The sequence below is a fragment of the Cydia strobilella genome, chromosome 20 (genome assembly GCF_947568885.1).
Source record: "Cydia strobilella chromosome 20, ilCydStro3.1, whole genome shotgun sequence".
Taxonomy (NCBI): Eukaryota; Metazoa; Arthropoda; class Insecta; order Lepidoptera; family Tortricidae; genus Cydia; species Cydia strobilella.
This window is the reverse complement of record NC_086060.1, coordinates 5,804,733-5,830,147: the sequence shown is the minus strand read 5'-3', so window position 1 is coordinate 5,830,147 and position 25,415 is coordinate 5,804,733. Positions and strand designations below refer to the sequence as shown.

General features: G+C 34.1%; 1 protein-coding gene across 1 annotated transcript; it reads left to right on the top strand.

Moving 5' to 3' along the window:
• The first annotated feature begins 2,960 nt into the window (after positions 1–2,960).
• On the top strand, positions 2,961–24,676 carry LOC134750726 (muscle segmentation homeobox-like). Its single transcript, XM_063685965.1, has 3 exons — positions 2,961–3,645; positions 23,673–23,857; positions 24,372–24,676. Exons 1-3 carry the CDS (start codon positions 3,078–3,080, stop codon positions 24,627–24,629), a joined length of 1,011 nt encoding a protein of 336 aa, XP_063542035.1. The 5' UTR covers positions 2,961–3,077; the 3' UTR covers positions 24,630–24,676.
• The last annotated feature ends 739 nt before the right edge of the window (positions 24,677–25,415 follow it).

Sequence of the window (25,415 nt, the reverse complement as noted above, 5' to 3'; positions counted from 1 at the left end):
AGCCCCACTTAAATATTCATATTATTCTGTTTTTAGTATTTGTTGTTATAGCGGCAACAGAAATACATCATCTGTGAAAATTTCAACTGTCTAGCTATCACGGTTCATGAGATACAGCCTGGGGACAGACGGACAGACGGACAGACGGTAGGACGGACGGACAGACGGACAGACGGACAGTGAAGTCTTAGTAATAGGGTCCCGTTTTTACCCTTATCAGTATAATTATATAAACCATTTATAGATTTTAGATGTTCACGTCAGAAAATGGTAATAACTCCCAATGGACTAGGCCCTAGTGCCCTAGTGTTGTCATGTGTGTGATCAAACATCAAACATTTATTCAGCAAATAGGCCACAGGGGCACTTTTACATGTCAATTTTTACAAACAATAAAATTAACCCAACATTAGAAAAAAAAAACAATTACATAAATATAAATGTCAAATTACACAAAAAAAGCTAATAAAAATATACAAACAACAGAAGTACTAACATTGTTTAGAGATGTAAAAGTCTCTAGGTGTCAGAGATAAAATGTATATAATAATAAAAAAGATCATCAAATTATCCAGAGATGTAAAGGGTCTCCAAGACTTGAATTGTTATTTGTTATATAATTAATAAAAAGACAAGATATTAAATCAGAAAAACAGACAAGAACCGAATGAAGTGCCTCACGTTAATGCCACTCAAAAGTAAAGTTACATAGGTAAAATGAAGCCCGTGTAAACTTAAACAGACCGGTCTCCACAAACGTATGTCAGGATTTCCCTTGATGTCAGGATTTTTAGGCCTTTAACAGGATTCTGGGGGGACTTGGCGAGTGTCAGGGTTTTTTAGAAACCCTGAAGTATTTTAATCATCATCATCATATATTTAAGAGTTGAGACTCTTGTCGGTGGAGCGATTTCCATATGTGTCGGTCCTCTGCCTTCTCCTTGACAGCCTGATACGACACGACGTTGAGTTTTTCCTTTATTTGATGCAAGTACGCTCTCCTTGGTCGTCCCTTCTTCCTCTTTGCTTCAACTTTCCCTTCTATGATGTTTTTTATAAATTCGTCGTGTCGTATCAGGTGCCAGGTATATATGATGATATATGATGATGGCCCATTTTAATTACCTAATTACTTAAGTTAAATATGCCTACGTAAGAAATACGCATTAGTATTATTTCATGAATAGGTAGGTACTAGTACCTGAGTCAGTACATAAAAACTAGACAACCACAAAATAATAATTTTCGCGGCAACGGTTACGAATAATATCACATTAATTCCACGGCTTCCTCATTCATTTAATACAATAATACAGTCAATCCCTATATTCAAAACTAAATAATACTAAATATCCTATTAACCACTCAACAATAAGCTTTATCTCTTTAGAAATAAGGTACATGATGACGTTTCACTAATAGAGTTCCACTATCGCTCATTTTTCTTCGCACCCCATGTAATTAACTATCTTCCCTTCCGAATACTAAAGACCTATTTAGTACCAACTATTCTCGAAAGAATAAGAAAGACGTGGTATTTCACAGGTGTAAAAGAGATAGTAGAGAGTAATAGATATCACCCCAAGTCTTCACGCTATTGCAGTAAGGGCGATTATAGTTTCAAAAGAAAAAACTCGTAAGTGCGGGTAGTTTGAGTACTTTTTGTACCATTTTGTAGTTGGGTGGTGTCGGTTCATCTTTCCCCTTATGTTATTCTTGGACGGCAGCCGTCTGTGAAGTGATAGGAAATGTTTATTTAACTAAACGATATTTACACTTTATTGGATATTTATAGTCATTTAACTGTCAAATAGATGCCGTTATTTATGGAGCTTTTTATGGGGAGATTTTTGATTACTGAGCTTTTACTGAAGTAAGTACATTTTGATTAGATACCTATGTATATGCTAGGATTTGTATGAAAATAAGGTAACCACTTTGCTTAGTCCTAGAAATGATTTCGTATCCGTTAATTTTACTCTGTACATATTTTATTGTACTTAATTAATAATTTGATGTAATTATAGGTAATAGATGTAACAGACATAGGTTAATTTTTTCAATTTATATCTCATTTACGATGAGAATAAAAATAATGGACAAGGGACCCAATAGGCTGACATGTTCACCTAGAGTGTCCAAAGCCTCTATAAAAACTAGATAAAAAAAGGGGACCCAATAACAACAGTAATTATTATTCAAAATAAACTAAGGGTTATACTTAATATGAATTTATTTTGCAACCGTATGATCTTTGAATTAAATATGAAATCCACCAGTAGCTAGTACCTAGTGCCTTTCTGAATGAAGTATCTTACACCCTGTGCAATTAGCCCATTAACTAGTTACAAATTAAAATGAATAACTACAATAGAAAGTTACATACATGTTAACTGCATAACAGAAAATTAATTTAAAAACAACAAAAAAACTGTTTAAGCGACTGCTGAATTTCAACCGTGTTGATTAAATCTCGCAAAAATGCATAACATTAATGTTGGCGCAATCAAAACACCGATAAAATATAATCACAAAAAGCTCCTAATTATCGAAAGGATTCAAACAAATAAATCATATCGCAAATATTGTCAGCGGTACAAAGTAAATCACCAGCCTAATTTGAAACGGATCCGTGCGCTGCGTCAAAATTCATCTCTCGCGGCACTAATCTCATAAAGGGCTCCAGCACCGCTCAATAGGATTTAACAAGCGGCATTCACGACTCCTCATTATATTTTTATACTTTATACCTTTAGTGGCGGACATAAAGTGCGCGATCAAAACGCGCGAACCCCTACAAAAGGTAATTATGTTTTGATTCCTACAAAAAATCGAGTATCACAAAGGAGACTAACGAGATAAGAGCGTGCTAAATCGCTCCCCCTGCGGCCCGCGCGCGGATCAATTCTCGGCCGAACGGTCGATTGGCTGAGCGGGACGACTCCACGGGGGGCGGAGCCCTGCCCGGCCCGCCTCGAGGGCCTCCGCCGCTCCGGCCGCCAGTCCACCTCCGAGCGCCCGCATGCGTACACGACACGATCCCCCAGTGAACTGTGCTAAATGGAACTGAACGTTCAATGTTAAAGAAACAAAGCTACGAAGAGAAAGAAGTGAATATGGCGATAGAAAGTGTTTCGAGGTACCCCAGAAGCCCAGCGGAGGCTACGGAGCCACCGAAGCCTTCGAGGATAAGCTTTAGCGTGGCTTCCATACTCGCGGACACGAAAGCTAACGAAGAGACTGCTGAAGTTCTGAGGCATCATAGGAGTATTCCGGAATCTCCTCTAAGACAATCGCCGTCGGCTCAGCCCGAGCTGCCGGGTGGAAAGTCGTTGTCTCCACGGCCTTCTTCACAAACGCCTCCTTTGAATTTGAACGCCTCAGCGACGGTGACGTCTTCGGATGACGAATACGAAGACGGTTCGATAGTTGACGTGGAAGATTTAAATTTGCGGAACGGTCAGAGTGAGGACGAGGAGCGATCGAAGGAGGAGAGGTTAGGGCCGGTGCGGCCGACGCCGTTCAGCGCGCTGGCAGCGGCGGCGGCGGCGTACCACGGGCTGGGCGGCTGGCCCGGCGCGCCCTCCGTCGTGCCTTCCTTTGGACCTCTGTTCCCTCCACACTTCAACGTTGGACACATAACGGGTCAGTACCTAATTCAAAATCTATTAGATTAAATTTTTACTTCGTTTATTTTTTGTTTTCTCAGCTCACATTTTCTTAGTGAAAACTGCAATGCAAAAAAATTATAAGTAGATAAATACGAAGGCATATGAAAATTTGCTACTTTGGAAATATAATCGCACAGTTTGACTAGCTATCCATAGTTCTTTAGCGGTCATTTTCTTAAATGATCACAACAAACTTTAAATCATGATACGGGACGGGATATAATCCTATACGGGAGATAATATCAGGATCACAGCAATTGAAACATGCGGAATTCACGGTTTCTATTATTCTTAATCTAAGAAAGAATAGTCACACGGTTTTGTATTCCTTAATTTCGTTCATTTTCCTATCTAGATCTTTCCAAGTGATATTAGTAGTTAAAACTTTTGTTTTAACTCTAAATCACTCTTCCTGTTTTTGAAAAGCTAAACGCCACCTATATTATTTTTGGTCAATATGTAGTACCTGTTTTTCATTTACATCTTTGTTAAGTTGATGTTTTGCAATGACCTCATTTCGAAAACGTTTTATTTGATTCGATTACTACGAAGCAAGACCAACTTGAAAATATTTCTGCTAAGTTTTTATCTTATCTGAAATTTTCTAAGCGACAACAATTGGAGTCGCCTTGCCAAAATCACGATTTCATTTCTAATTAGCTTTCGGTTTCTCGAGTTTCTCTTAATTGTTCTGTTGGTTTTTGCGTCTGTCAGTGATCATTAATTTACTGCGCGCCGCCTCTGCGCAGGTCATCAATCATCTGTCGAGTTTCTTGTATCGGTGTTTGTTTTAATGGTTCCTATTTGAATTATGTCTTTTGGAATTCGTTGCGAATCTTGTTTCCGGGATTATTTTGCTGTAACGATTACATAGTAGGTTTTAGTTTGTTTACTTTTGATTACGTATTTTTTTTGTTTAATTTCAGGTTGTTGATGAATGGATAGCTATTTTGTCAATAAACCTTATTTTATATTATATGGTTTAATTATGTAGCGCATTGAATTTAACGTTTTCAATTACCTATTAAATTAAATTATTTCTTCCTTATTTTGGCCAAAAAAATTTATATTTCCGACAAGTATTATTTCCTCAACCTTTGGCCTTTCCAATTTGGTTTACCTATTATATATTTTACCGTAATTGAGCAATTAGTTACAGTAACGCTACTCACGTTTACTTAACCGCAAACAAAACCTTACATATTTGTATACTTACCTAATCAATATTAATATTTTATTACCTTGTATTGGGTACCTACCTAGTCTCTATGCTATTTATTTATAAAAACGGATCCAAGTTCATTTGTACTCGGTCCATCATAATACCTACCTACTATTATTAATAACCGCTTGTATGAGAACAATAATTGTAATTAGTTGAATGATCCGTTAATTATTTTGTTTTAATAACGTGTACATATTACTTCGGTTAGATTAGGTGGGTATGTTATTCGTTATATTAATTACAGTACGTACCTAATTATAATTGTTAGTGTTATCCTTATCACTTATTAATCGATACGTAAATGAATACTGTGTGTACTATACGCTTATATAATTTTACATAAGTCATCAATATTTTTTATTTTATTAAGAAACATTAGCATGTAAAAACAATAATTTTAAGCTGAGACAAGAATACCTAATGCACTTTAATAAAGAGGTATTGAATATCTATCAATCAAATTCTTGTCACCTATACTTGTCATGATATGCAAGAAACAACACCACTTAATAAATTAACATTGGCATTATAGAATCAATTATCAACTGCATTGTTTAACAAATTCCTGAAGACTTTAGTGTCACGTTCAAAACGTCAGGATAAATAATAAAAGTAAGTGAAGGTGATAAAGTCCCGTTTTAAAAACTTTAAATAATGAGTGAAGATCACACGAATCAATAACATGAATTCATAAATGCTAGTACTCGTACCTTACCTACATAATAAAATATCATCATTCAGATTTGAAAACATCAAATGACGAATGTAACCAGACGATTGACATAAAATGACAATCATTTGAATACATCGGATTTGAAAGCATCAAATACCTCAAAGTTAGACAAACCCAAACAAATCCGCGAAATCCTGACAAACTGGTTGCCGATTGTCGAAGCCGACTTGAGCCGTGCATAAACAACGGGTCGCGAAAACAATATCCCATTCAAGATGGCGGCCCAACATGGCCGCCGGCGCATAATTGACCGAAAACGGGAAAGTTGGTGAGACTTGGAGAAATGTTTTGGATAAACAGTAAAAGCTTTGTTTCTGATAATAAAATAATAAAATGCCTGGAGTTAGATGTCTAGGTAACTCAAATAGATCTCCTGAGATCGCGATTAAAAAAAAATATGTGGAAGGTATGAGAGTACACAAATATTACTAACAGTATACCTATTACTTACATACGCGTTTAAAAAGGATCAGGAATTTCCAAATAAGATTTACATATCTGTGGTTGCCATTGTTGAGGTTAAACAAATTTGAATAATAGCAAATTCAAAAGAGTTACTTAATAATTAAGCTATTTAGGTACGTGATTCATGTTAATATAATAATTAAATTTTCCTTTTATTAAATCATTCTCTCTATTGATGCATTACTCACATGCAATGTTTTATAAATTCATAATTATTGTCACGTTTATTAAATTATAACCAATTAAAGTCTTTAGGTAGTGTAGTTATTTTCCCGGAAATGACATTAATTATCAAATCAGTAACAAACACCTCTGGAGTTGCAAACGTTCATAGGCCACGGTGACTGCTTATCATTAGGCGGGCCGTTTGCTTGTTTGCCACCGATGTGGTATAAAAAACAACAACAGGGTGTTAGGGTATTGAAATAGTGAAAAGTTGTATCGAAGTAAGTATAGGTAATATGACGAATTATTTAAAAATGCCCGACAACGCAACTTCATTTAATTCAAATAAGTAATAAACTAAGGGGGTATGTTAATCAAAACTCCTATCCTCCGTCTATCTCTTGTCCATTATTTATAACCAAACACAAAATAAATAGAAATACATTTTTTTCTTTCTTTTTGCAAACAAAATAACGAAAATTAAAAAGACACTTTTGCACTTACGAACAAAGGTTGACGGAACATGTGTGTGTCTTAACACTCTTAACAATACAATATGAATACTCTTAATTTCATACATAAATCAATACAATGAGTACAGCAACTCAAGTAGAGGTAACCTAAACGATAGGCGCTTTTGTCACTAAAAGCGACCTCTTACAGACCTTAAAAATGCGTGAATTAAAAATATTAAAAATAATTCCACCAAATGATAATATATCAACACTAAACTAGGTGAACCGCAAGTAATAAAATTTAAAAAAGTAAATTAGCATAATGCCTAGATTGTCAACAGTAGCGTGGCGCATTTGCGTGCGGAGTCGCCATTAGGCCGCACGGTACCCGATTAGCTGCCACTGCCAGTACATGGTTATTCAATTACTACACTAATCGTTATTCGCTATTTGTGGTTATGGGACTTTGCCATTGGGCTGTCGAAAATTTGTTGAAGTTTGAATTCATTAGACAAGTTTCAGATGTTATCATTTTTTAATTGCAAAGTTAAGGTTATTCAATTACAACACTTGTTATTCTCTATTGTCAAAAATGTGTTAATGCTTAAGTAAATTTATTTATTAGTCAAATTTCTGGCCAAATTTATGTTTTAGGGATTTGTGGTAGTTTTTGTTACAAATATGTATTACGCTTTTGATTCTAACTTTTGACCATAATTCTGCAGAAATTAGCAAATAATTGTTTTTTTTTTCAGTGACCATAATCGCAATTAAATTAATTTGCTCGCTTTCTGTATTGTTAACACTGAGCTTTGTTGTTTTACGATAACCAATAAAAATCTGATATTATTTTGATAAACCAAATACATTTTTACTATTTTAAAAATATTTTACAATTTACCAGTACTAAAAAACTTAAAGCTAAGATTAAACTGAACTTTAAAATCCGAACCAAAGTTTTTGAAATTTTGATACTTATACTATACCTATGTATAATTATTATAAAGTAGAAATATGAGTCAAAATGTGTACGTGAGCGTAATTGCTATGGTTCCTAGAAACGCATTGATATCGCTATAAAAATCATTCGTGCCAAATAGCCATTGTCGATATATGCCGATTACGCAGTTGCTCGCTACATTACCTTTTCAATTCTCCACTCATTCGTTTTGCAAATTACGTTGAGGTTGTCAAAGCTATAATATCTCATCTCATTATATTTTTTTAATCAAAATTAGTATTTCAACATAAATAGGTACATGCTACTTCATTATAATCTAATAATTCGTGTGTGGGTATGTTTTTGAACGTGGGCGTAGAGTTGATATCATATTTCTCTACAACTTCTTACTGTTCTAAAATTTTCCCGTCGCACATATTTTCAGTTGGTCATTTGTCATCATTAACTTCTATCTTTCTCTCTTTAATATTCATTATTGAGATTTCTGCATGAATTGAATACAGGTTGAATTCCTTGGCATTTCGTAATGCTCTGCTTACAAAGGACGATAGGTTAACAGTTAATCTCATTTCAATCACGTATCGCAAACACCCTGCGAAACCAAACCACAGCCTTCACAATGCTACTATTGTATATCCTTAGCCATTCAAGCTAGCCAGAACCAAGCAAATGCATTTAAAACTTAATACAACGGGAATAGAGTACATACTGCAATGTAGGGGTTCTGTAGTTACGTCACTATTCCTTTTCAGATGTGGACACGATAGACCTTAATAATTGACTAAAGCTTAACTCAATTTTAAACTGAGCATAGCTGCAATAGAGTCGAAATTGCAATAGATAATACCTTGCAGTTAAGACTGTTTGATTTTAAAGGTGGTAAAGGTATAGGTGCGTTAATACGACCATTATCCGTACTTTCCTATTTGTTTACGATCCGACATAATGGTCTATTACGATTGTTGAATTACTAAACATAAAGTCACATTGCGTGAACATGGATTGATTAACAAAATAATTACTTAGCTAGTATTTATTTTGTTAATCAATCTATTATTTCTATTGAATTATTACGATCAGTATCTTAATTGACCGTGATTGTTTTCCTCTTCCATTATAAATATCAAAGTAAAAACTAATATAAATTAAGAAATAAAACTATGAAAACGGATTATATCGCGTATATTGAATTTATAATACATCCCGACGTTTCGAACCCTTTACAGCGTTCGTGGTCAACGGTTGTATTATAAATTCAATATACGCGATATAATCCGTTTTCATAGTTTTATTTCATGAGTAACTATCGCGGTAACCGAAGACAATATAATATAAATTAAATTTAAACTTTACATTAATTTTATTATTTTATACACAAAATTTCCTATTATAATCCTTTTGTGAGTGAGATATGCTTAAACATCATTAAGAATAGGTATTACCCTTACAAACACACAAATTTCTCACATTTCACCACTGCAAATTTTATTTTTACATTTTACTTGCTAGCAGATGCTTTTCTCAGAACTATAAAAATAATTTCTCGAAAGCAACTGCGAGTGATACACATTCAATGGTTTAACCTTTAATTGCATTAGCAACCGACGCTTTAGCCGCTGCCATTGGAGTAGTATTACTTTTTATACACGTATTACGTGTAAGTAGTTTTCATCCTTGTTTGAGTAAGTACTTGTCAGGTAAAATATTTTGATATTTATCGCCTGCAGTAATACATAATTATCCTTAGCTTGCACTTCAATAACTATAAACCATTTAATTTTACACTTATTGATCCCATACATATGCGGATATTTTGCACTATGTTGATTAGGAAAGATATCGCTTTACGATTCTTATCGGGCCTAACTATACGACCTGGGCTCAATAATGGTCGTTTAACTTACATGATAATTGAAATTTCGATTTTACGACGTTATTAAAAAACAATAGGAAATTGCCGCATAACCAATCGATGTTTTTATTAACCAATCAACTCATAGGAAATATGCTTGAAGAACTATAACAAATGGTAAAAACGTGCGGCTTTGAAAACGTACTTAATTAAGTATATTATATGTATAAAGAGCTGATATGAGAACATATACAAAGCAAATAAAACAACAGCTAGCACTTTAAATAATTAACAAGTCTAAATTATCAAGACCTTGTTTGTACTTACATATATTTCAAACACTCGTTAAACACATTCAATAAGAATGGGAAGTTTATTGAATTTTATTTTAAAGTGCTGTGGTCCATTTTAATACTCACAATTTGTAGATATAGTATGTTATAGCAATTGGATAGCATTATGCATTCTAACGCGATCCATAAGTAATGCAAATTTAAAGATAAATACGTCCATATTTGTCTATCAGAATAACTGAAAAGGCTTATCAGCCAAGTCGAGTCGTTAGCGCGCTGTAACCGGAGCTCCCTATTATTAAGCTCGCGAAAACGCAAATACCTACTTTGCTACACTTAATTTAAGTTATATTTTCCTTTGTATGGTATTCAAAGGTCTTTTTTCGCCCGATACTCGCACGATTGCCTCTCCTAATTGGCTGGCCATGTGTTTTAATTCATTTTGCCATAGTTTAACAAGTATTTTATCGACGCGTGGCTCCGCCTGGCGGTGTAACGAAGCGGCTAATCGATTCGTATGCGTGTGAGTCGACCGAGCTCGATCGCGAATAAATTGTTCAATTATTCAATTTTTGAATTGTTTTCCTTTATTGGTCAAGCTTTTTAGAGCAGATGTTCAGGAATTGTGACCTTTCAGTTAATGTCATCAATTTCGAATGCCGCATATCTTTTAGTTTGACTTACTGAAACTACAAACGAAACCGTATTATGGGAGGTCTTGAAGATAACCATTCAAATATCAATCTTGATACCAACTGTATATGATTTAGTTTTGTCCGTTCATGCTGTAAAGTAGATCATTCCAGTAGCATCGACTTACCAGCTAGCGCCACCTCTCGAACGTTGACAGAACTAATAAATCTTCAGATAACATCAGAGACGAAGATTATACGGCACTGTGTTCCCATCACACCAGCCGTGCTTCCTGCTTTAGCAAATTAGTAAAACACTGCAACTCATTTGCAAAATCAACCCTGTCTAGTAAATAATACGTGTCATTATTCTTTATTTGTTGAATAAGATAAAAGTGGTCTGAAAACACTGAATATATTTTTAGTAGTTCGCAGAACTGTGTGCTATAGTTAAACGGGTCGACACAGAACTAAGCATTAACGTTTAAGAGGCAGTTAAACTTAAACTGCGGTTACGGTTCAAGTTAATATATTGTCAAAGGACTAGTTAAATAGAGCTTGTAGTATTATTAAATTTGAAGCTTACAGCCTGCTCAGTACCATTAAAAAACCGGCCAAGTGCGAGTCGGACTCGCGCACCGAGGGTTCCGTACTTTTTAGTATTTATTGTTATAGCGGCAACAGAAATACATCATCTGTGAAAATTTCTACTGTCTAGCTATCACGGTTCATGAGATACAGCCTGGTGACAAACAGACAGACGGACAGCGGAGTCTTAGTAAGTCCGTTTTTACCCTTTGGGTACGGAACCCTAAAAACTACCACCTCATCCATCCAGTTCATTACAATAGAAACAATAAAAGCAAAGACGATAGTGTTGGGCTTCTATTTGTTATTTAATTATACCTACGTAGAAATAAGCAAATATTTAAATACAGCCAACAGCTATATGAGCAAATGGGTTAATCCTTTAGTTAACAAACAAGTAGTAGCAATAGCAACGGTATGCATCTAAGTATACATGGTGGAAAAAAATAATAGGCCTTGGAGGAAATGTGCCTTAAGTTAGCTCATTTTACTTAAAGGAGACATTCTTTTATTTTTAAAAAGAAACAAAACTGCATCCAAAGATTTTTCTTTTCTGAAGAAAAAAAGCGAAATTGATTTCGCTTGTCTAAAAATATTATTGAGTACTAAATATTCGAGTTTATGGATATTTTGTAGTTTTTGTACGACAGACGGGTGTAAGACCTAATGTTTCTTGAAGAAATGTTATCATTAACATTAACTTTATCGTCTAGTAGAATAGAGCAAGTGTTTATTTTTTGAAATTATTAGTCGGTTCGACTTTTTTTTACTTTAAAAAAATGTTTCCTTTAAGTAAAATGAGCTAACTTAAGGTTTTAAGGCACTTTTCCTCCAGGGCCCATTAATTTTTTCTACTCTGTATACTTAGTAAAAACATTGAATTCCAAACGTCATTATTGTGCCGCTAAAGTAAGTGATTTAAGTAAATTATAAAATTTTACAAGTTCACAAATGTCCTCTAAAGTATTAATACGAACTTCAAATGTGACCCCAAGCCATTGACCAATTAGAATTGGCCATTAAACGCGCAACAAACCCCGCTCCTTTTCGGCAAACGTCGCATTCTTTCACGAAAACAAGCTCGCTTAATTGGTCAATTAGCACAGACCAAAACACGATCGGTAGCTTTTGAAAATCGAACACGCAATAAACACACACCTGTAAACTACGGGTCCGAGAACTGAGCCTAGAGGTACTCCGGGCCTATTTGTAAATTAGACAATGTGACTACAGTAGCAGATAGCGCTGTCGAAAAATATAATCAAATTAGTTGTTCAAAGCGTAGTTTATGCCTCATTCATACCTTGTATTTCATCTATCCCTTTAAGATGTTTGATTTTTTGTAAAGTGGGCCGCATACCCAATTAAAATGATCATGTTTCCTCTTCTATTATCTATTGTCTTCTGACATAGGTATAGGTAAACATCATTATGCATATTCCATTTCAAGATAATTATTTTGAATCATTATTTTTCCTTCCTAATAATTTTAATCACTGTTACAAGAGGTTTGTTCTTAAAGTGTTAAAAAGATATAATTTGTTAATCTTTAAACGTCATTTTATCATACAAATACCTAAAAACCATAGGTCACTTCAAAGTCGTAGATGACAGAACCGGTACCAGGCAATAAGAATCGAATCATTTTAAAATTACAACCGTCGTATGTAACGACTTTAGAATTGAATTAATCAATTAGCGGAATAGGGTTGTCAACAGCGTTACTAATGGCTATTATTAGATGATTAACACAATTGCGGTTAAGGAAAAAACAGTCGATAAGTATTATTAGTTTAATAAGTAGTAAAGTACATAACTGAATGAAAAGCAAGTACAGTACACAAATGAGGTAAGAGGAAACAATTACCGCGACGATAACTCGAAAAATAAATTGAACTTAAATATTTAGACATTCTGCAAATTATACAAGAACAAAATAATATTAGTAGGTAGTAGAAGAAAATATAAACAGTACAGCTACATTAAAATGTGACATAGCTACATCACAGCAGATTTGAATTCTGAACATTTAAAAAATTTACTCAATTTACCAAATTATGAGGATTCCTAAAAACGAAGCTGTAACTTTAATTTGCCGATTCCATCTTAAAAATGTGGAGCCGTTAGTACTTATTTTATCAAATTAGTCGTCGTCTCGGAATCGAGTTTTTCCGAATTTTAATATTATCGAGTCATCTGCTGCGATAAAGTGGCATCTTTACGAGCCGGGTTAGCGGCCATTAAACGAAAGCTTGCTACTGTTTTAATGTTGATGATCGTGTGATACCACAAAGTATAAAATGTAAAATTTTAAACTAATATATATACTTAAGCGAGTAATTTTTACGTATTATGAAAATGTGTTTATATCATTGTTGGTTGATCTTTAGCTTTAGGACATTCTAATCCGAATTATCCCGTTTAAGAAAACGTGAGCTCATTAATTTTTACGATTTGTAATAAAACTTTACAACTCAAGTCTTGAAGTAATTTAAAGTAAACCTTTTGTACAAAATTAGGAGCGATTAGCAACTTCCCCAAATTATTACAATAAATGACAGAAATTCATTTTAATATCGAACTGTGTTATTTATATTCACCTGAGCTAATTAAAATAATCAAGCGAAGCGAATTAGATAATTTGTCATCTAACCGCTCACGACATTAGTCGACACGAAATCGAAATGCCTTATGTCAATTGAGATTCTTATCTACTTCATATCTTTTGGTAAACGCATTGTTCGGACATAAATTATGACATTCTGCCTTCTTGGAACTATGAAACATTTAAATATTAAGAAATCGGGAACAATAAATTTGCAAAATTGCTTTGTGGTGCCGATGTAGATAAATCAAACACGAACAACAGTGTTTTAGACGGCTTCGCAATTGGTTTTAAGGCTGAATTGTTAATAGAGAAACAAGAACTTTAAAGCAAATCATGCCCCTGTATGTTGGTGGATCTGAACTTTAAGTAATATACTTAATGGTCACAATGAATTATTGTCCTATGTCCCTAGATAAGGCAGAGGGCGTCCACAGTGCGCTGCCATCTGGATCGATCTTAAACTTCGTGCTTGAGTTCGCTCCAATTCTTCCCAATAGCCTTCGCCTCTGCAACAATAGTCCGGCGCCAGGTCTGCTTTTTTACGGCAACGTTTCCTCTTTCCTTGGGGATTCCAGTCTAGGGCTTGCCTCGGTATGTGTTCAGGATCTCATCGGAGTGTATGCCCAATCCAACTCCATTTCTGGCGCTTGATCTGCTGTTCGATCGGAGTATCATTGCAGCATCTCCACAGCTGGATATTAGAAATTTTCTCGGGCCAGTATATACGAATGCGGCGGAGTTAGCGGTTAAATGGTTAATACATACCTACTTGTACCTGGCGCGAGATGACTTTTGTGACCTTTCACGTTTCGCACCCATACAGCAATAGGGTTTTTACAATTGACCAGAATATTCTGAGTCACAATGAGCTATGTATAATAGTCACAAGACAAAGGGAACATTGGAAAAGAAGAAGGAAACCTCTTGTTCAGCAGCGGGGCTCATAAACAAGCTCATAAAAGATACTTTTTGGTTCCAAATTTAAATTTGACAAGTTTTAATCTAGGGGTGTTGGTGTGGATTTTGGCAAAGCTTACGATACCCAAAAATATGGAGTCCTTTTTTATCTACATTTAGCAATCTAAGACGTATCACAGGCTAACTAATTCATTCATCTCCGGTCATAAATAACGCAGCACCTAAGCACGAGCCGACGGTTCGGTTGTGCTCTGTGTCTCGACGAGGTGGGCCGGCGTCCCGCTGGGCTGTCTGCTAGGCCCTAACATGTTCATTTATTAATATCGAGAGATAGCTAGGATAGAGGCGGCAAAATTAATATTTGAGAGTATGTGACATTATCAATGTGAATATGCTGTATTAATGAATTCAGCTCATAAGTCGTTACATATTTTAAGTGACTTGAGTGTGTATGTTTCAAATAATTCGTATTATTAGTGCATTTCTTATAAAACAATTGTACATTTATAAGGCAAATTTGAGAGTATGTGACATTATCAATGTGAATATGCTGTATTAATGAATTCAGCTCATAAGTCGTTACATATTTTAAGTGACTTGAGTGTGTATGTTTCAAATAATTCGTATTATTAGTGCATTTCTTATAAAACAATTGTACATTTATAAGGCAAATTTTTCCACGGTATTTAAGTGATATGCAAACACATAAACAAGGTAGGCTACTTAGCTGTTAAATAAATAACAACGTACGTTGGCAAAATGTCAAGACACATATATTTGACTTGTAATTTATAAAATTTATAAAACAATTCTCTACTCAAAGTTAAATAAATTGCAAGTCAAAACAGGTTAAAAGGTTAAACATCATATAACTTAATCAACATTTTGACATTTAGTCATTATTAACCATTTCGCAATGACAAATCACACGTTCAATTAGCTTTGTGGGCAACTACATATTTATATTTCGTGGTTAATGATTGTAGGTTCTTGAAAATTATTTACGATTATTAACTAATTATGTTCTAGTTAAATTATAGTGTATATGTAGGTATATTTTAAATAACGTATTATTTAAAAAAAAATTACCTATGTCGTAAAAATTTCGCATGCCATAACATAATTAAGCAAAGTGCAATGATTACATTATCATTAATTATAATTAGTAAAAATAAAATATACGCGCTAATGTCTAACGAGTTCTGAGGCTGTGCGCACACTAGCGCGTGGGCGTTACAAGCGTACGTAGCATCAAGCGGGCCGCTTAGTGCCGTATTACCGACCCGATTTACCATTTCCACCTTAAATACTCAATTAAGTTCAGCACTGAGTAATTTACTGCGATTTCGTCTAGAATTTATTAGGCAAAATTTCAAAATGATACGTGTATTTAAAATTTTCGTTGAATGTTAAATAGTTATCGCCCACGCTAACGTTTTACCTAATTATACGTTTCCGTTGTTTCTCAACTTAAAAAAAAATTGTAAATTGCAAAGCTGTCAATAAAGTCTTAATTATGTCACCAGAGCAATAATTATAATTAATGAACGCTATTGTGCACAACGCTTTATTAATTAACTAGCAAAACACGTATTTATTAAATTCAATAACCGTTTTTATTCCTTTATTAATTGGTCGTTATGATAATTAAGTTGTTATGGTGGTGTTATTAATTTTCATTCCCACTAATCATATTTTATAACAATATTTTTGAATGGTCACGAATTGTATCATTTCTAAAGCTGAACTTTGTTAAATATTATTTACAAATAGGATTGCCACGTAGTTTGTTTAAGTAATTTGACGTAATTGACCTTTTTGAGATATTATATAACCCATAACTGACATATTTGTTGTATAAACAAGGTATTTTGCATAAATAGGTACGTCATACAAAATTTGACACAATATTGTAGTTAAAGAATTAAATACCCTTATGTGTCTATTTCACCTTATGCCATTATTACGTTTAAAAACATATGTTTAATATCGACGTTCTTTTTTTTATACTACGTCAGTGGCAAACAAGCAATATTGGTTAAATGTAAGCTTATGTTCTAATCCGGAAACAATCATTTAGTCAATCATTCATTAAAGAACATTTTAGAACCGTGATTGTCTGCCAACACACACATTGCACCGTCAGTAAGTCACACACATTGCATACCCGAAGTACCGTCAGCAAGTCACGCTCCTAATTATAGAAGCATTCCCAATCAATTACTGCTTGAACGGAGAACAAGACGACCGTCAGCAAAAACGACAATCGTTAATGAAATAATTGTCCCCAGAAGCGATTGGTTGCAAGTGCGACGAAAGTCAAATATGCGTTTGACGATATGGTTCGAAGTTGGTTACATTGTTAGGTTTATTTTGATTTATTTGATGTAAATATCTTGCGTACATAGTATGGATACATATGGATAATTATCACTGGAGTGATGAGAGAAGTCGGTTCAAAGTCTTAGATACAATTTGAAGCATTTCCAAAAAAATCCGCTTTGGGTTTAAAATCGCTCTAATAACTAGTAGCGTAAATAAATGCGTATTGCCTAGTATTAATTCAAAAACTTGGGATGTTTTTATCACCTTTCCACTTGTTACACTTTCAAAATTCATCTGAGAAATTATTATAATAAACAATCAGTCGTAATCATAATACTTAATTATAACAGTTGGTTATAATGTCAAATACTTACTAAAGTAAGAGACTGAAAAATAATTGACTTGTCTCCTTTCTTGTTTCTACTCAATACCCTCAATTATAAAGTCACAATACTTAATACCTATATTTATAGCTAGGCCCGTCAGTTTTATCTGTCGCCTATTAATAGGCACGCTAAAAGTCAAAGTACTAATATTCCATTAAACATGTCATTTGTTCCCTAGCTGGAAATAAACAACTTAGTCGCTGCTCGAAATAGATTCTGGGGCCATAGAATCTGCGGTTATAGTTACAGTTAAATATTAACTCCATTTAGTTTAGTGAAAAAGGATTCCGGAAATTGACAAGTAAATTTGAGTATTTGTTATAATTGTGTGGTGATTGAAATTTTTGAACTCTTTTGTGCAGAGGATTGTAAAATATAGCTTGTAATTTAGATAAAGACTAAGATTAATTAATTTTAATAAACACATGAGAAAACTTTTAAGACAGAACCTCGAATTATGCACTACGTTACTAATGACCGGTTGGGTTACCTATTAACTAGAAAACAAATTCACAAGCATAAATGAAGAAAAAACAGCTTTACAAAAAATAATGATTCTAGATAAACTACCTATTAAAAACCTAATCAGATCTAATCATTCTAAAAAGCAGGAAATCTACGCCTATTCACACTTCCTGTACTTTTGTCGCTCATCCTATGGCCTCCAATGTGCACAAAAGGAGCATATATTAGTCTGGAATCCACATGTCTTAAGTCCTTTTAATGTACAGCAGATGAATGTCAGATCTCCTGATGAATGGATCCTACTGGCTTCATATACATTGCATACGATGTAATAGTCGGCGAACCAGTTAAAGTAGGTCTCTAATTATGAAGAGTTGTCTTATATCTTTTAGGTCTTATAACTTGGTTATTTGAATCAAACGCTCGCTTAGAGCTTGTACGATGACTTTGATCGCTAGATAAATGCGTAGGCGCACATTTAATAGCTGAAAAACGCTTTGTGCAACCTTATTTATGGCGACGAGGAATCCCGGATATTTTGTTTTGGTTTTTAAAGTGGTTAGAAGATCAAAAGCCGATTAACTACCGTGCGCTGGTAAATTTATGAACATATCTGGCATCGTGAATTTGGAGAGAAATGCGTTTACATTTGTGAAATATCTTTGATGATGTTTATGAAAATAGAAAACAATTTGTATAGAATGTTCTTATTTAATTATAGTTATTATGAAAAATTAAATCAGGAATAAAAATGTGAAGTTGTAGATGTCAAAGACGAGTTTGATATAAATATAAAGCTAAATATTTTTTGCTATATACGTTTTTTTTATACTTTTAATTTATTGCACGATTCAAATTGTTTATAAATCGACCTAGAATGTATCGTACTTGCATTTCTGCATAAACCACAATACATTACCATACCAACTCAAAATAATTGTAAAAAATTCCGAACCTCCCGGAATGTTCCCCGGTTGTACGGACAGCAAAAACGTCGGCCGTACAGCGAGCATTTAAAATATTGGAATGAATGACATACCACGCCTCGCACGATTAATGGGGTACCGTCCACAAAAAGCAAGCTGCCTCATTAATATATCAACTGTCTTTGAGAATATGGATTATTTTTGAAAATTGAAAGTGATTCAGGGATTATAAATGGGTTAACCAGATGCGTAATTGTTTTGAGGTTTTAACATGTTATTAATCGATAATACTTTGTTTGAAGTAGGTAGGAGGGGTCTATTGTAAGAATTAAGATATGATGATTCGTTTCTTGTTCATGTTCTTATCTTATTATTGATTTGCTTTGATCATCTGTAGGTTCTCTGTAGATTGCATTGCGAATAGAACCTGTAACATTAAAGGCAATTTTATTAGGTAGATTTTTTTATTTTATTTTGCAAAATTATACTTTAATAATTGCACTATTTAGAATTAACCTATAATTAGTATATCAACCTGTGCAAATATAATGTCAACTCCAAGCATGCAAAAATTAACGAAATTGAAATTAAGACATTAAAATAAATACTAAGAAAAAGTCAGTCAAAACAGTCAGTCGAAACAAATTTAATTTACCTGTCCTCTAGGTAAATTTAAAGTAAAGTTTCACAAATACTTAAACAAGGAGAAAACAAAACAAGATAAACCCAAAGACCATACTAATCTGATTAGTTGATCGCTTAAGACCCAAAAAGTACAAGATCAAGTCATAATAACGAAGGGATACAAAAGATCTCATATTTCTCTCCTCGCTCACAACACGCGTAACTCAACGGCACATCTGTAGCCGATATCTCTAGACAATTAACATCGGAACGAAAGCAGACAGTCCCATTTATGTATTTTTAAATGGGACAATTTAACAGCAGACGAGAAGGAAGTGCACACACTTGCGCTTGATGCTAATTTCAAAAATCGTTGAGAAACAAAATGCCATTTACTGCATTATTGACTTAATCCAAGCAGCGTAATCGTATAAGTTAAGGATTAGCAAGTCCTAAAAATAATCTAGCTCAGCAAACTACAAACCTACGTATACAATTACAAACGTAGTATGTAGTTACGCAAGAAAAAAAATGCATTATGATTTAAAAACATCTTCACTAAGCTTAATCATACCCGTTACTACGTTTAAAGTTGTTAAGTAGCAATTCAATATCCAAAGTTCCTTTATCTAAATATCCCTTTTTACATCTTGTCAACCATTAAAAGCGTCTAAAAAAACGCATATCTCAAACGCGCGTTTGCGGCGGCGCTTGCCCTATTTCCGTCTCTCGCTCTCTTTGACGTCCGCTAAACACGACATTAATACCGTTTTTTTGGCCTGTCACATAATTTACCTTTTATTTTTTCTCCCATTAGCTATTAAGCGGGTGTATACCGTTTGACACTGGGATTAATACGTTGGCACAACAAGCGCCGGGGATATATTTCAAACGCTTTTAAGTAGCTTTAACATCATCATTATCACAATTGGTATTATATTTTTTAATAATATGTTCAACACGTCTAAGTCACATGTAGGTTTAGTTTGTTTGTTTTATTATACCTAATTCATCTAACATCGACTTATTGAAATCATCTTAGTTTAGTTCAAGCTTTCTCTTCGTATTTAGTACATTTCCAGTCTAAATATGGGGCATTTTCTATGGATAGGGACCTTACGCCGCACAGCGTCGCGCGGCACTGTATTTATATCGGAGCATCGTTAATAATGGCGTAAGCGCCATCGACAATAAGGTCCCTTTTTATAGAAAATACCACATATAATCTTCTCTGTCTTCTTTATGGGCAACTCAAATTTCAAGCACTTACTTAAATATGTAGTTAACAATACCTACTTTCTGGACACGTGTTAATCTAATCAGAATTTAATAGACGTCTCTTTGTCAGACAAATGAAGTAAAATGTTCATTAACTGCGTTTAAAATTGAATAATTTTAATTAATACATATTTTGTTTCAATATTCATAACATTGTTGTACATTTTAGTTTTAAAATATCGTTTGGTGATTTAGTGATATTACTTTGATTTCTTAACGGCATACTTTTACTAACAGGTTTGGAATTCAATTCATATTGAGCTATGACAAAATTACAGTAACATCATTATTTACTAATTAAAATGCAATTTACCACTTTAATTTGCCTTGTTTGTGGTTAATAATGATTTTGTGACTAATTAAAAATTACTAATTTCTTTAGATGTCAGAGACACTTTGGAATGTGAGATGTGTTTGGAATCATATTGTAGGTAAAACTATGACATGTCCTAGGACACTGGAAATTAAGTCATTATAAGAGTTATTAGCTTTTTCTCTAGGACACTGGAAATTAAGTCATTATAAGAGTTATTAGCTTTTTCTCTCCTGAAACTTAATATAAAAAAATAAGAACGTAATAAGAGCTTTTACAATTGAAAGACTAGTTCAAAGAACGAATACGAATACATACATAAAGATGGACGAAACAAAGAATTGCAAAATGTTAATGAAAGGAATGAAGCGACAATGTGCCTTGAGATAGTTTTTAGAAGAAATTTTGTGGTTTCTGCTCGCCTCTTAGAGAAACAGGAATATACGTTTGTTGTATTAAAAACAAATTGTTTTCAATCAGACCTCCAAGTAACTTAACTCTCTGGCATGTTTTTTCAATCTCCCGCAAAATTGCATTGGGTTGGTTATTGAAGCCATTCAATTTGCTGCCATAATCTTTCAGGCTAAAGGTACCTTAATGTCGATAGTTGATAAGGTTCATTTCTAAAGGAATCTCTATGAAAAAAGAGTCTTATCGACAATTGGCAATAAGTAACATTTTGATTGAAAACAGAAAATTTGTTACATAAAACCGTAATTTGAATCGGTTGCACTCAGCCACATGATTGGCTCCGATTCGAGGTTTACGCCCTATATAATACGACACTAAATTATACTATACTGTACAAAGCAATAAGAATACCACGCAAAATTTTATGTGTCAAATGCCAACTCTAACAAACAACAAAATAAATTCTTGGCAAATCCATCTTGTTCAAATCAGCAAGGCAGAAAAGAAAGAGAAATACGAAATTCATGACTCGCTGGAAAATCTGTAATTTTAACAGTTTAGATAATGACTGTTATTCAAACTGATTCCCGTGTTTTTCCACAAGAGGGGGAAAACCCAGTAAGATGCACAATATGGGTAAAATGAATGCGTCGTTCTTGTAAGTAAAACTAAAACATCGTAAACCTGTTATCTTCTCCTACATCTAACGTGGGCGTTATTTAACTTTTTTAACCAAATAAGGCAATAAAGTCGTCAATTTGCTTACAAATCCGCATATTTTGCGAGATGTAATCAGTTTGGCCTTCTGCGATATCAGTTTTGGATTTATTGAGACGGTGAACATTCCGCGGGTAACTCTGGTCAGGAGTGAATTATTTTCACTATAATATATCGACGTAATGTAGCATCTGCTTTGCGGTAGACAGATGCGGCATTTAAGTTTTTCTTTTATTTTTATTTAAAACATTTATAATTCGATATTACATTACGTGGCGCTTTAATACTTTTAAGTAGAGCGGGCTAGGGATTCGTTACTCTTTTATTTCTTACAATTTCAGTATCACAAGTTTTATTTTCGTATGTTAATATTTGAATAATTAGACCCATAAGTCATAATCATTGTATTTTTTGATGTTATCACACTACAGAGTGAAACGTTTGCAAATGAAACTCGCATCATTATTTACATATAAATTCAATATACAATGTCAATAATTGTACAGGGTGTTTATTCACAAACTTAGTGCCTTTCGACGGATTGAGATGCGTGAATCATCCAAATTGCCCAACTACCTGTCTGTCAAGCAATTTTCTACTTTATATGAATGCGATATGGTCAAAAATAAGTTATTTTTTGTCAGTCTACCAACATTCTTGTGAAGCAATTATCTGCCTTATATTCATGTTATAAGGTCGTTGAAAAGATAACTATACGTAACTTTTAATTTGAATGTGCGCGTGATTCAATCTTTGACAGTTTGCCATTTTGATAACATCCATTGGCCACTTCAATGAGCTGTAATTGGAGTCAATGATTGATTTCCCAATTGAATCACAATGGCGAATGGAAAAGGTAGGTCTAACTGATATAATAGTGATAATAATAATGCCAGTATCAATATACTGATCCGAAGAGATGACATTATTAGGCATTTGTTACATTTAAAATCGTGATAGATCAATATGAATTTTTTTGAATCATTGAATTCCATTTGTAGGACAATAATGTCAACACATTTCAATTACGTAAATGTTTGAAAATGTTAGTTTCACTTGAACCTATAATGATATTCGATTATTAGGTAATCAAATAACTATTAACGTCATTCTTCATTATCCAAAGGTTATCTAAGGCGCTTCTAGGTTTAAGTTTAGGTGTTGTTTTAATAAAGAACATTTGAATAATACAATTTAAGTTATAATATATTCTTTTTACTTTGTTCTTAACTTTAAGTTGTCGTTTGGTTATTAAACTGAATCAATTTTTTTAAATAATACAATTCTTCTAGTCGGTCCCACACTAAGATCGTGAATACGATTTCTAAGTTTTCTTATATAAGAAAAATATAAGGTAAGGTGGAATAAGACAGGATGAGCATTCCATACAAGTGACAGTCTTACAGTTTTGAATGATTCACGGTTAGTTTAACTAGACTTATACGTCGAAATATCGGGAGCTTGAACACAATAGAAAAGGTAATCACGGTCCATATCCCGGTTGATATAAGTCAAGTGATAGTCATATCCCGGTGATAGTCTTACCCCACCTTACCTTAGTAACTATCCACTTCTCCCTATAGGTTGCTTGGTGTGCTTTTAAGTATACAAGACTTATACTTTACTACCGCATTGTCTAACAGTCTTCTCTCTTGTTGCAGACGTCAACGGCGGCCCTCCGAAGCTAAAATGCAACCTGCGCAAGCACAAGCCGAACCGCAAGCCGAGAACACCCTTCACAGCGCAGCAACTTAGAGCGCTCGAGAGCAAATTCGTCGAGAAACAGTACCTTAGCATCGCTGAGCGCGCCGAGTTCTCGTCCAGCTTAGGGTTATCTGAAACTCAGGTAAATATCATTTAGAAAACTTCGCTCACTCATCGAAAATTTTGCATAAAAATGTAACCTGCGCAAGCATAGGTAAGCCGAACCGCAAGCCGAGAACATTCTTCATAGTGCAGCAACTTAGAGCGATCGAGAGATTCGAGAGCAAATTCGTCGAGAAACAGAACCTTAGCATCGCTGAGCGCGCTGTTCTCGTCCAGCTTAGGTTTATCTGAGTCAGGTAAATATCAACTAACGAATTTAGACATCTTTATTAACTCTTCGAGAAACAGTGCTTTAAAATGTATATAGCTCATGCGAAGTAATTTTTGTAAAAAACGGTCGCCATTTTTAACTGAGCCGTTTCTTGGCCGATTGCGTCAACGTTCGATACCGTCGAGGTAGTTCATAAAGGCTACCAGATGTACCAAATATGATACCATCGTCTCTATTTCAATGGACATTCTTTTAAATTAAATGATTAAATTAGACTTAGACATCATGAAAGATTATTAACCAAAGGTTTCTTCTCTTCCAGGTAAAAATCTGGTTTCAAAATCGCCGAGCGAAAGCGAAGCGAGTGCAAGAAGCGGAGATCGAGAAACTAAAAATGGCGCAGTTCTCTCGCCACCCCCACCACTTGTATCCCCACCCGCTGCAACAGTACTTCCACCCACATCCCCTGATGGGGGGCCGACCTATGCCCCCGATGGGCATGCCGCCCCATTTAGGCATGGTTCAGAGCCCCGTGTCAGGGGGATCGCCATCACCTAGTACGCAAACTGGTCCGCAATAAGAATATGATAAAAATGTGGGTCTGATGAGTAAAATGAAGAATACAAAGAAAATAACTAAGAAGTTTTTTTAACTAGACTTATATTGACCGGGATATAGACCGCGTGACCGTCATAAACAATACAAAAGGTAATCACGGTCTATATCCCGGTCAATATAAGTCTAGTGAAATAACTGAGAATCAAAACAGTGCTGCAGTGTCTGATCAACTTTAATAGTACTTATTTTGTTACTGAGTAATATGCTCATAAATGGTATCTTTTTTCTATCAATATTTAAATGCTTAAAATTTATCTTGGATAAGAAAAGTCAAATTATTTGAAGAAGCGCAATGAAATGAATAAATAGTAATGTCTGATAACAACTGAATTTGAAATGTAAGGACTCGTTTTTTATCTGACAATAGTCGAGTGATTATGTAAATTATTCTGTAAATATTTAGTTAAGTTAGATTTAAATAGCACCATACTAAGGATTGTATTAATTTAATGTATTTACGTTGTGTAGATTCTTTATTACCAAATATTTTAGTTTATTCGATTTATTATGTTTAACTCTTCCAAAGGCAATTTTTTTCGATCCTTTTTTATATTTGACGAAAAAAATATACCATGGGAGTTCGAATACAGCTAAAGAAATATTGTAAAATATTTTTGTACATAAACTTGAATGATAATTGTACATTATTATTTCTACTTCTGTAGTTAAATATATATCTATTTCTTTCACAATGAATGATTTCGTTTGATTTTATTTCCCATAAAAATTATGATGCTAATAAGTGGCA

Bases quoted from the DNA above. Each gene is read 5' to 3' on its own strand.
- LOC134750726 (XM_063685965.1), top strand. From the start codon at position 3,078: ATGTTAAAGAAACAAAGCTACGAAGAGAAAGAAGTGAATATGGCGATA. The intron at 3,646-23,672 runs GTCAGTACCTAA...CTCTTGTTGCAG, and splicing joins CAACGTTGGACACATAACGG to ACGTCAACGGCGGCCCTCCG. The intron at 23,858-24,371 runs GTAAATATCATT...CTTCTCTTCCAG, and splicing joins TAGGGTTATCTGAAACTCAG to GTAAAAATCTGGTTTCAAAA.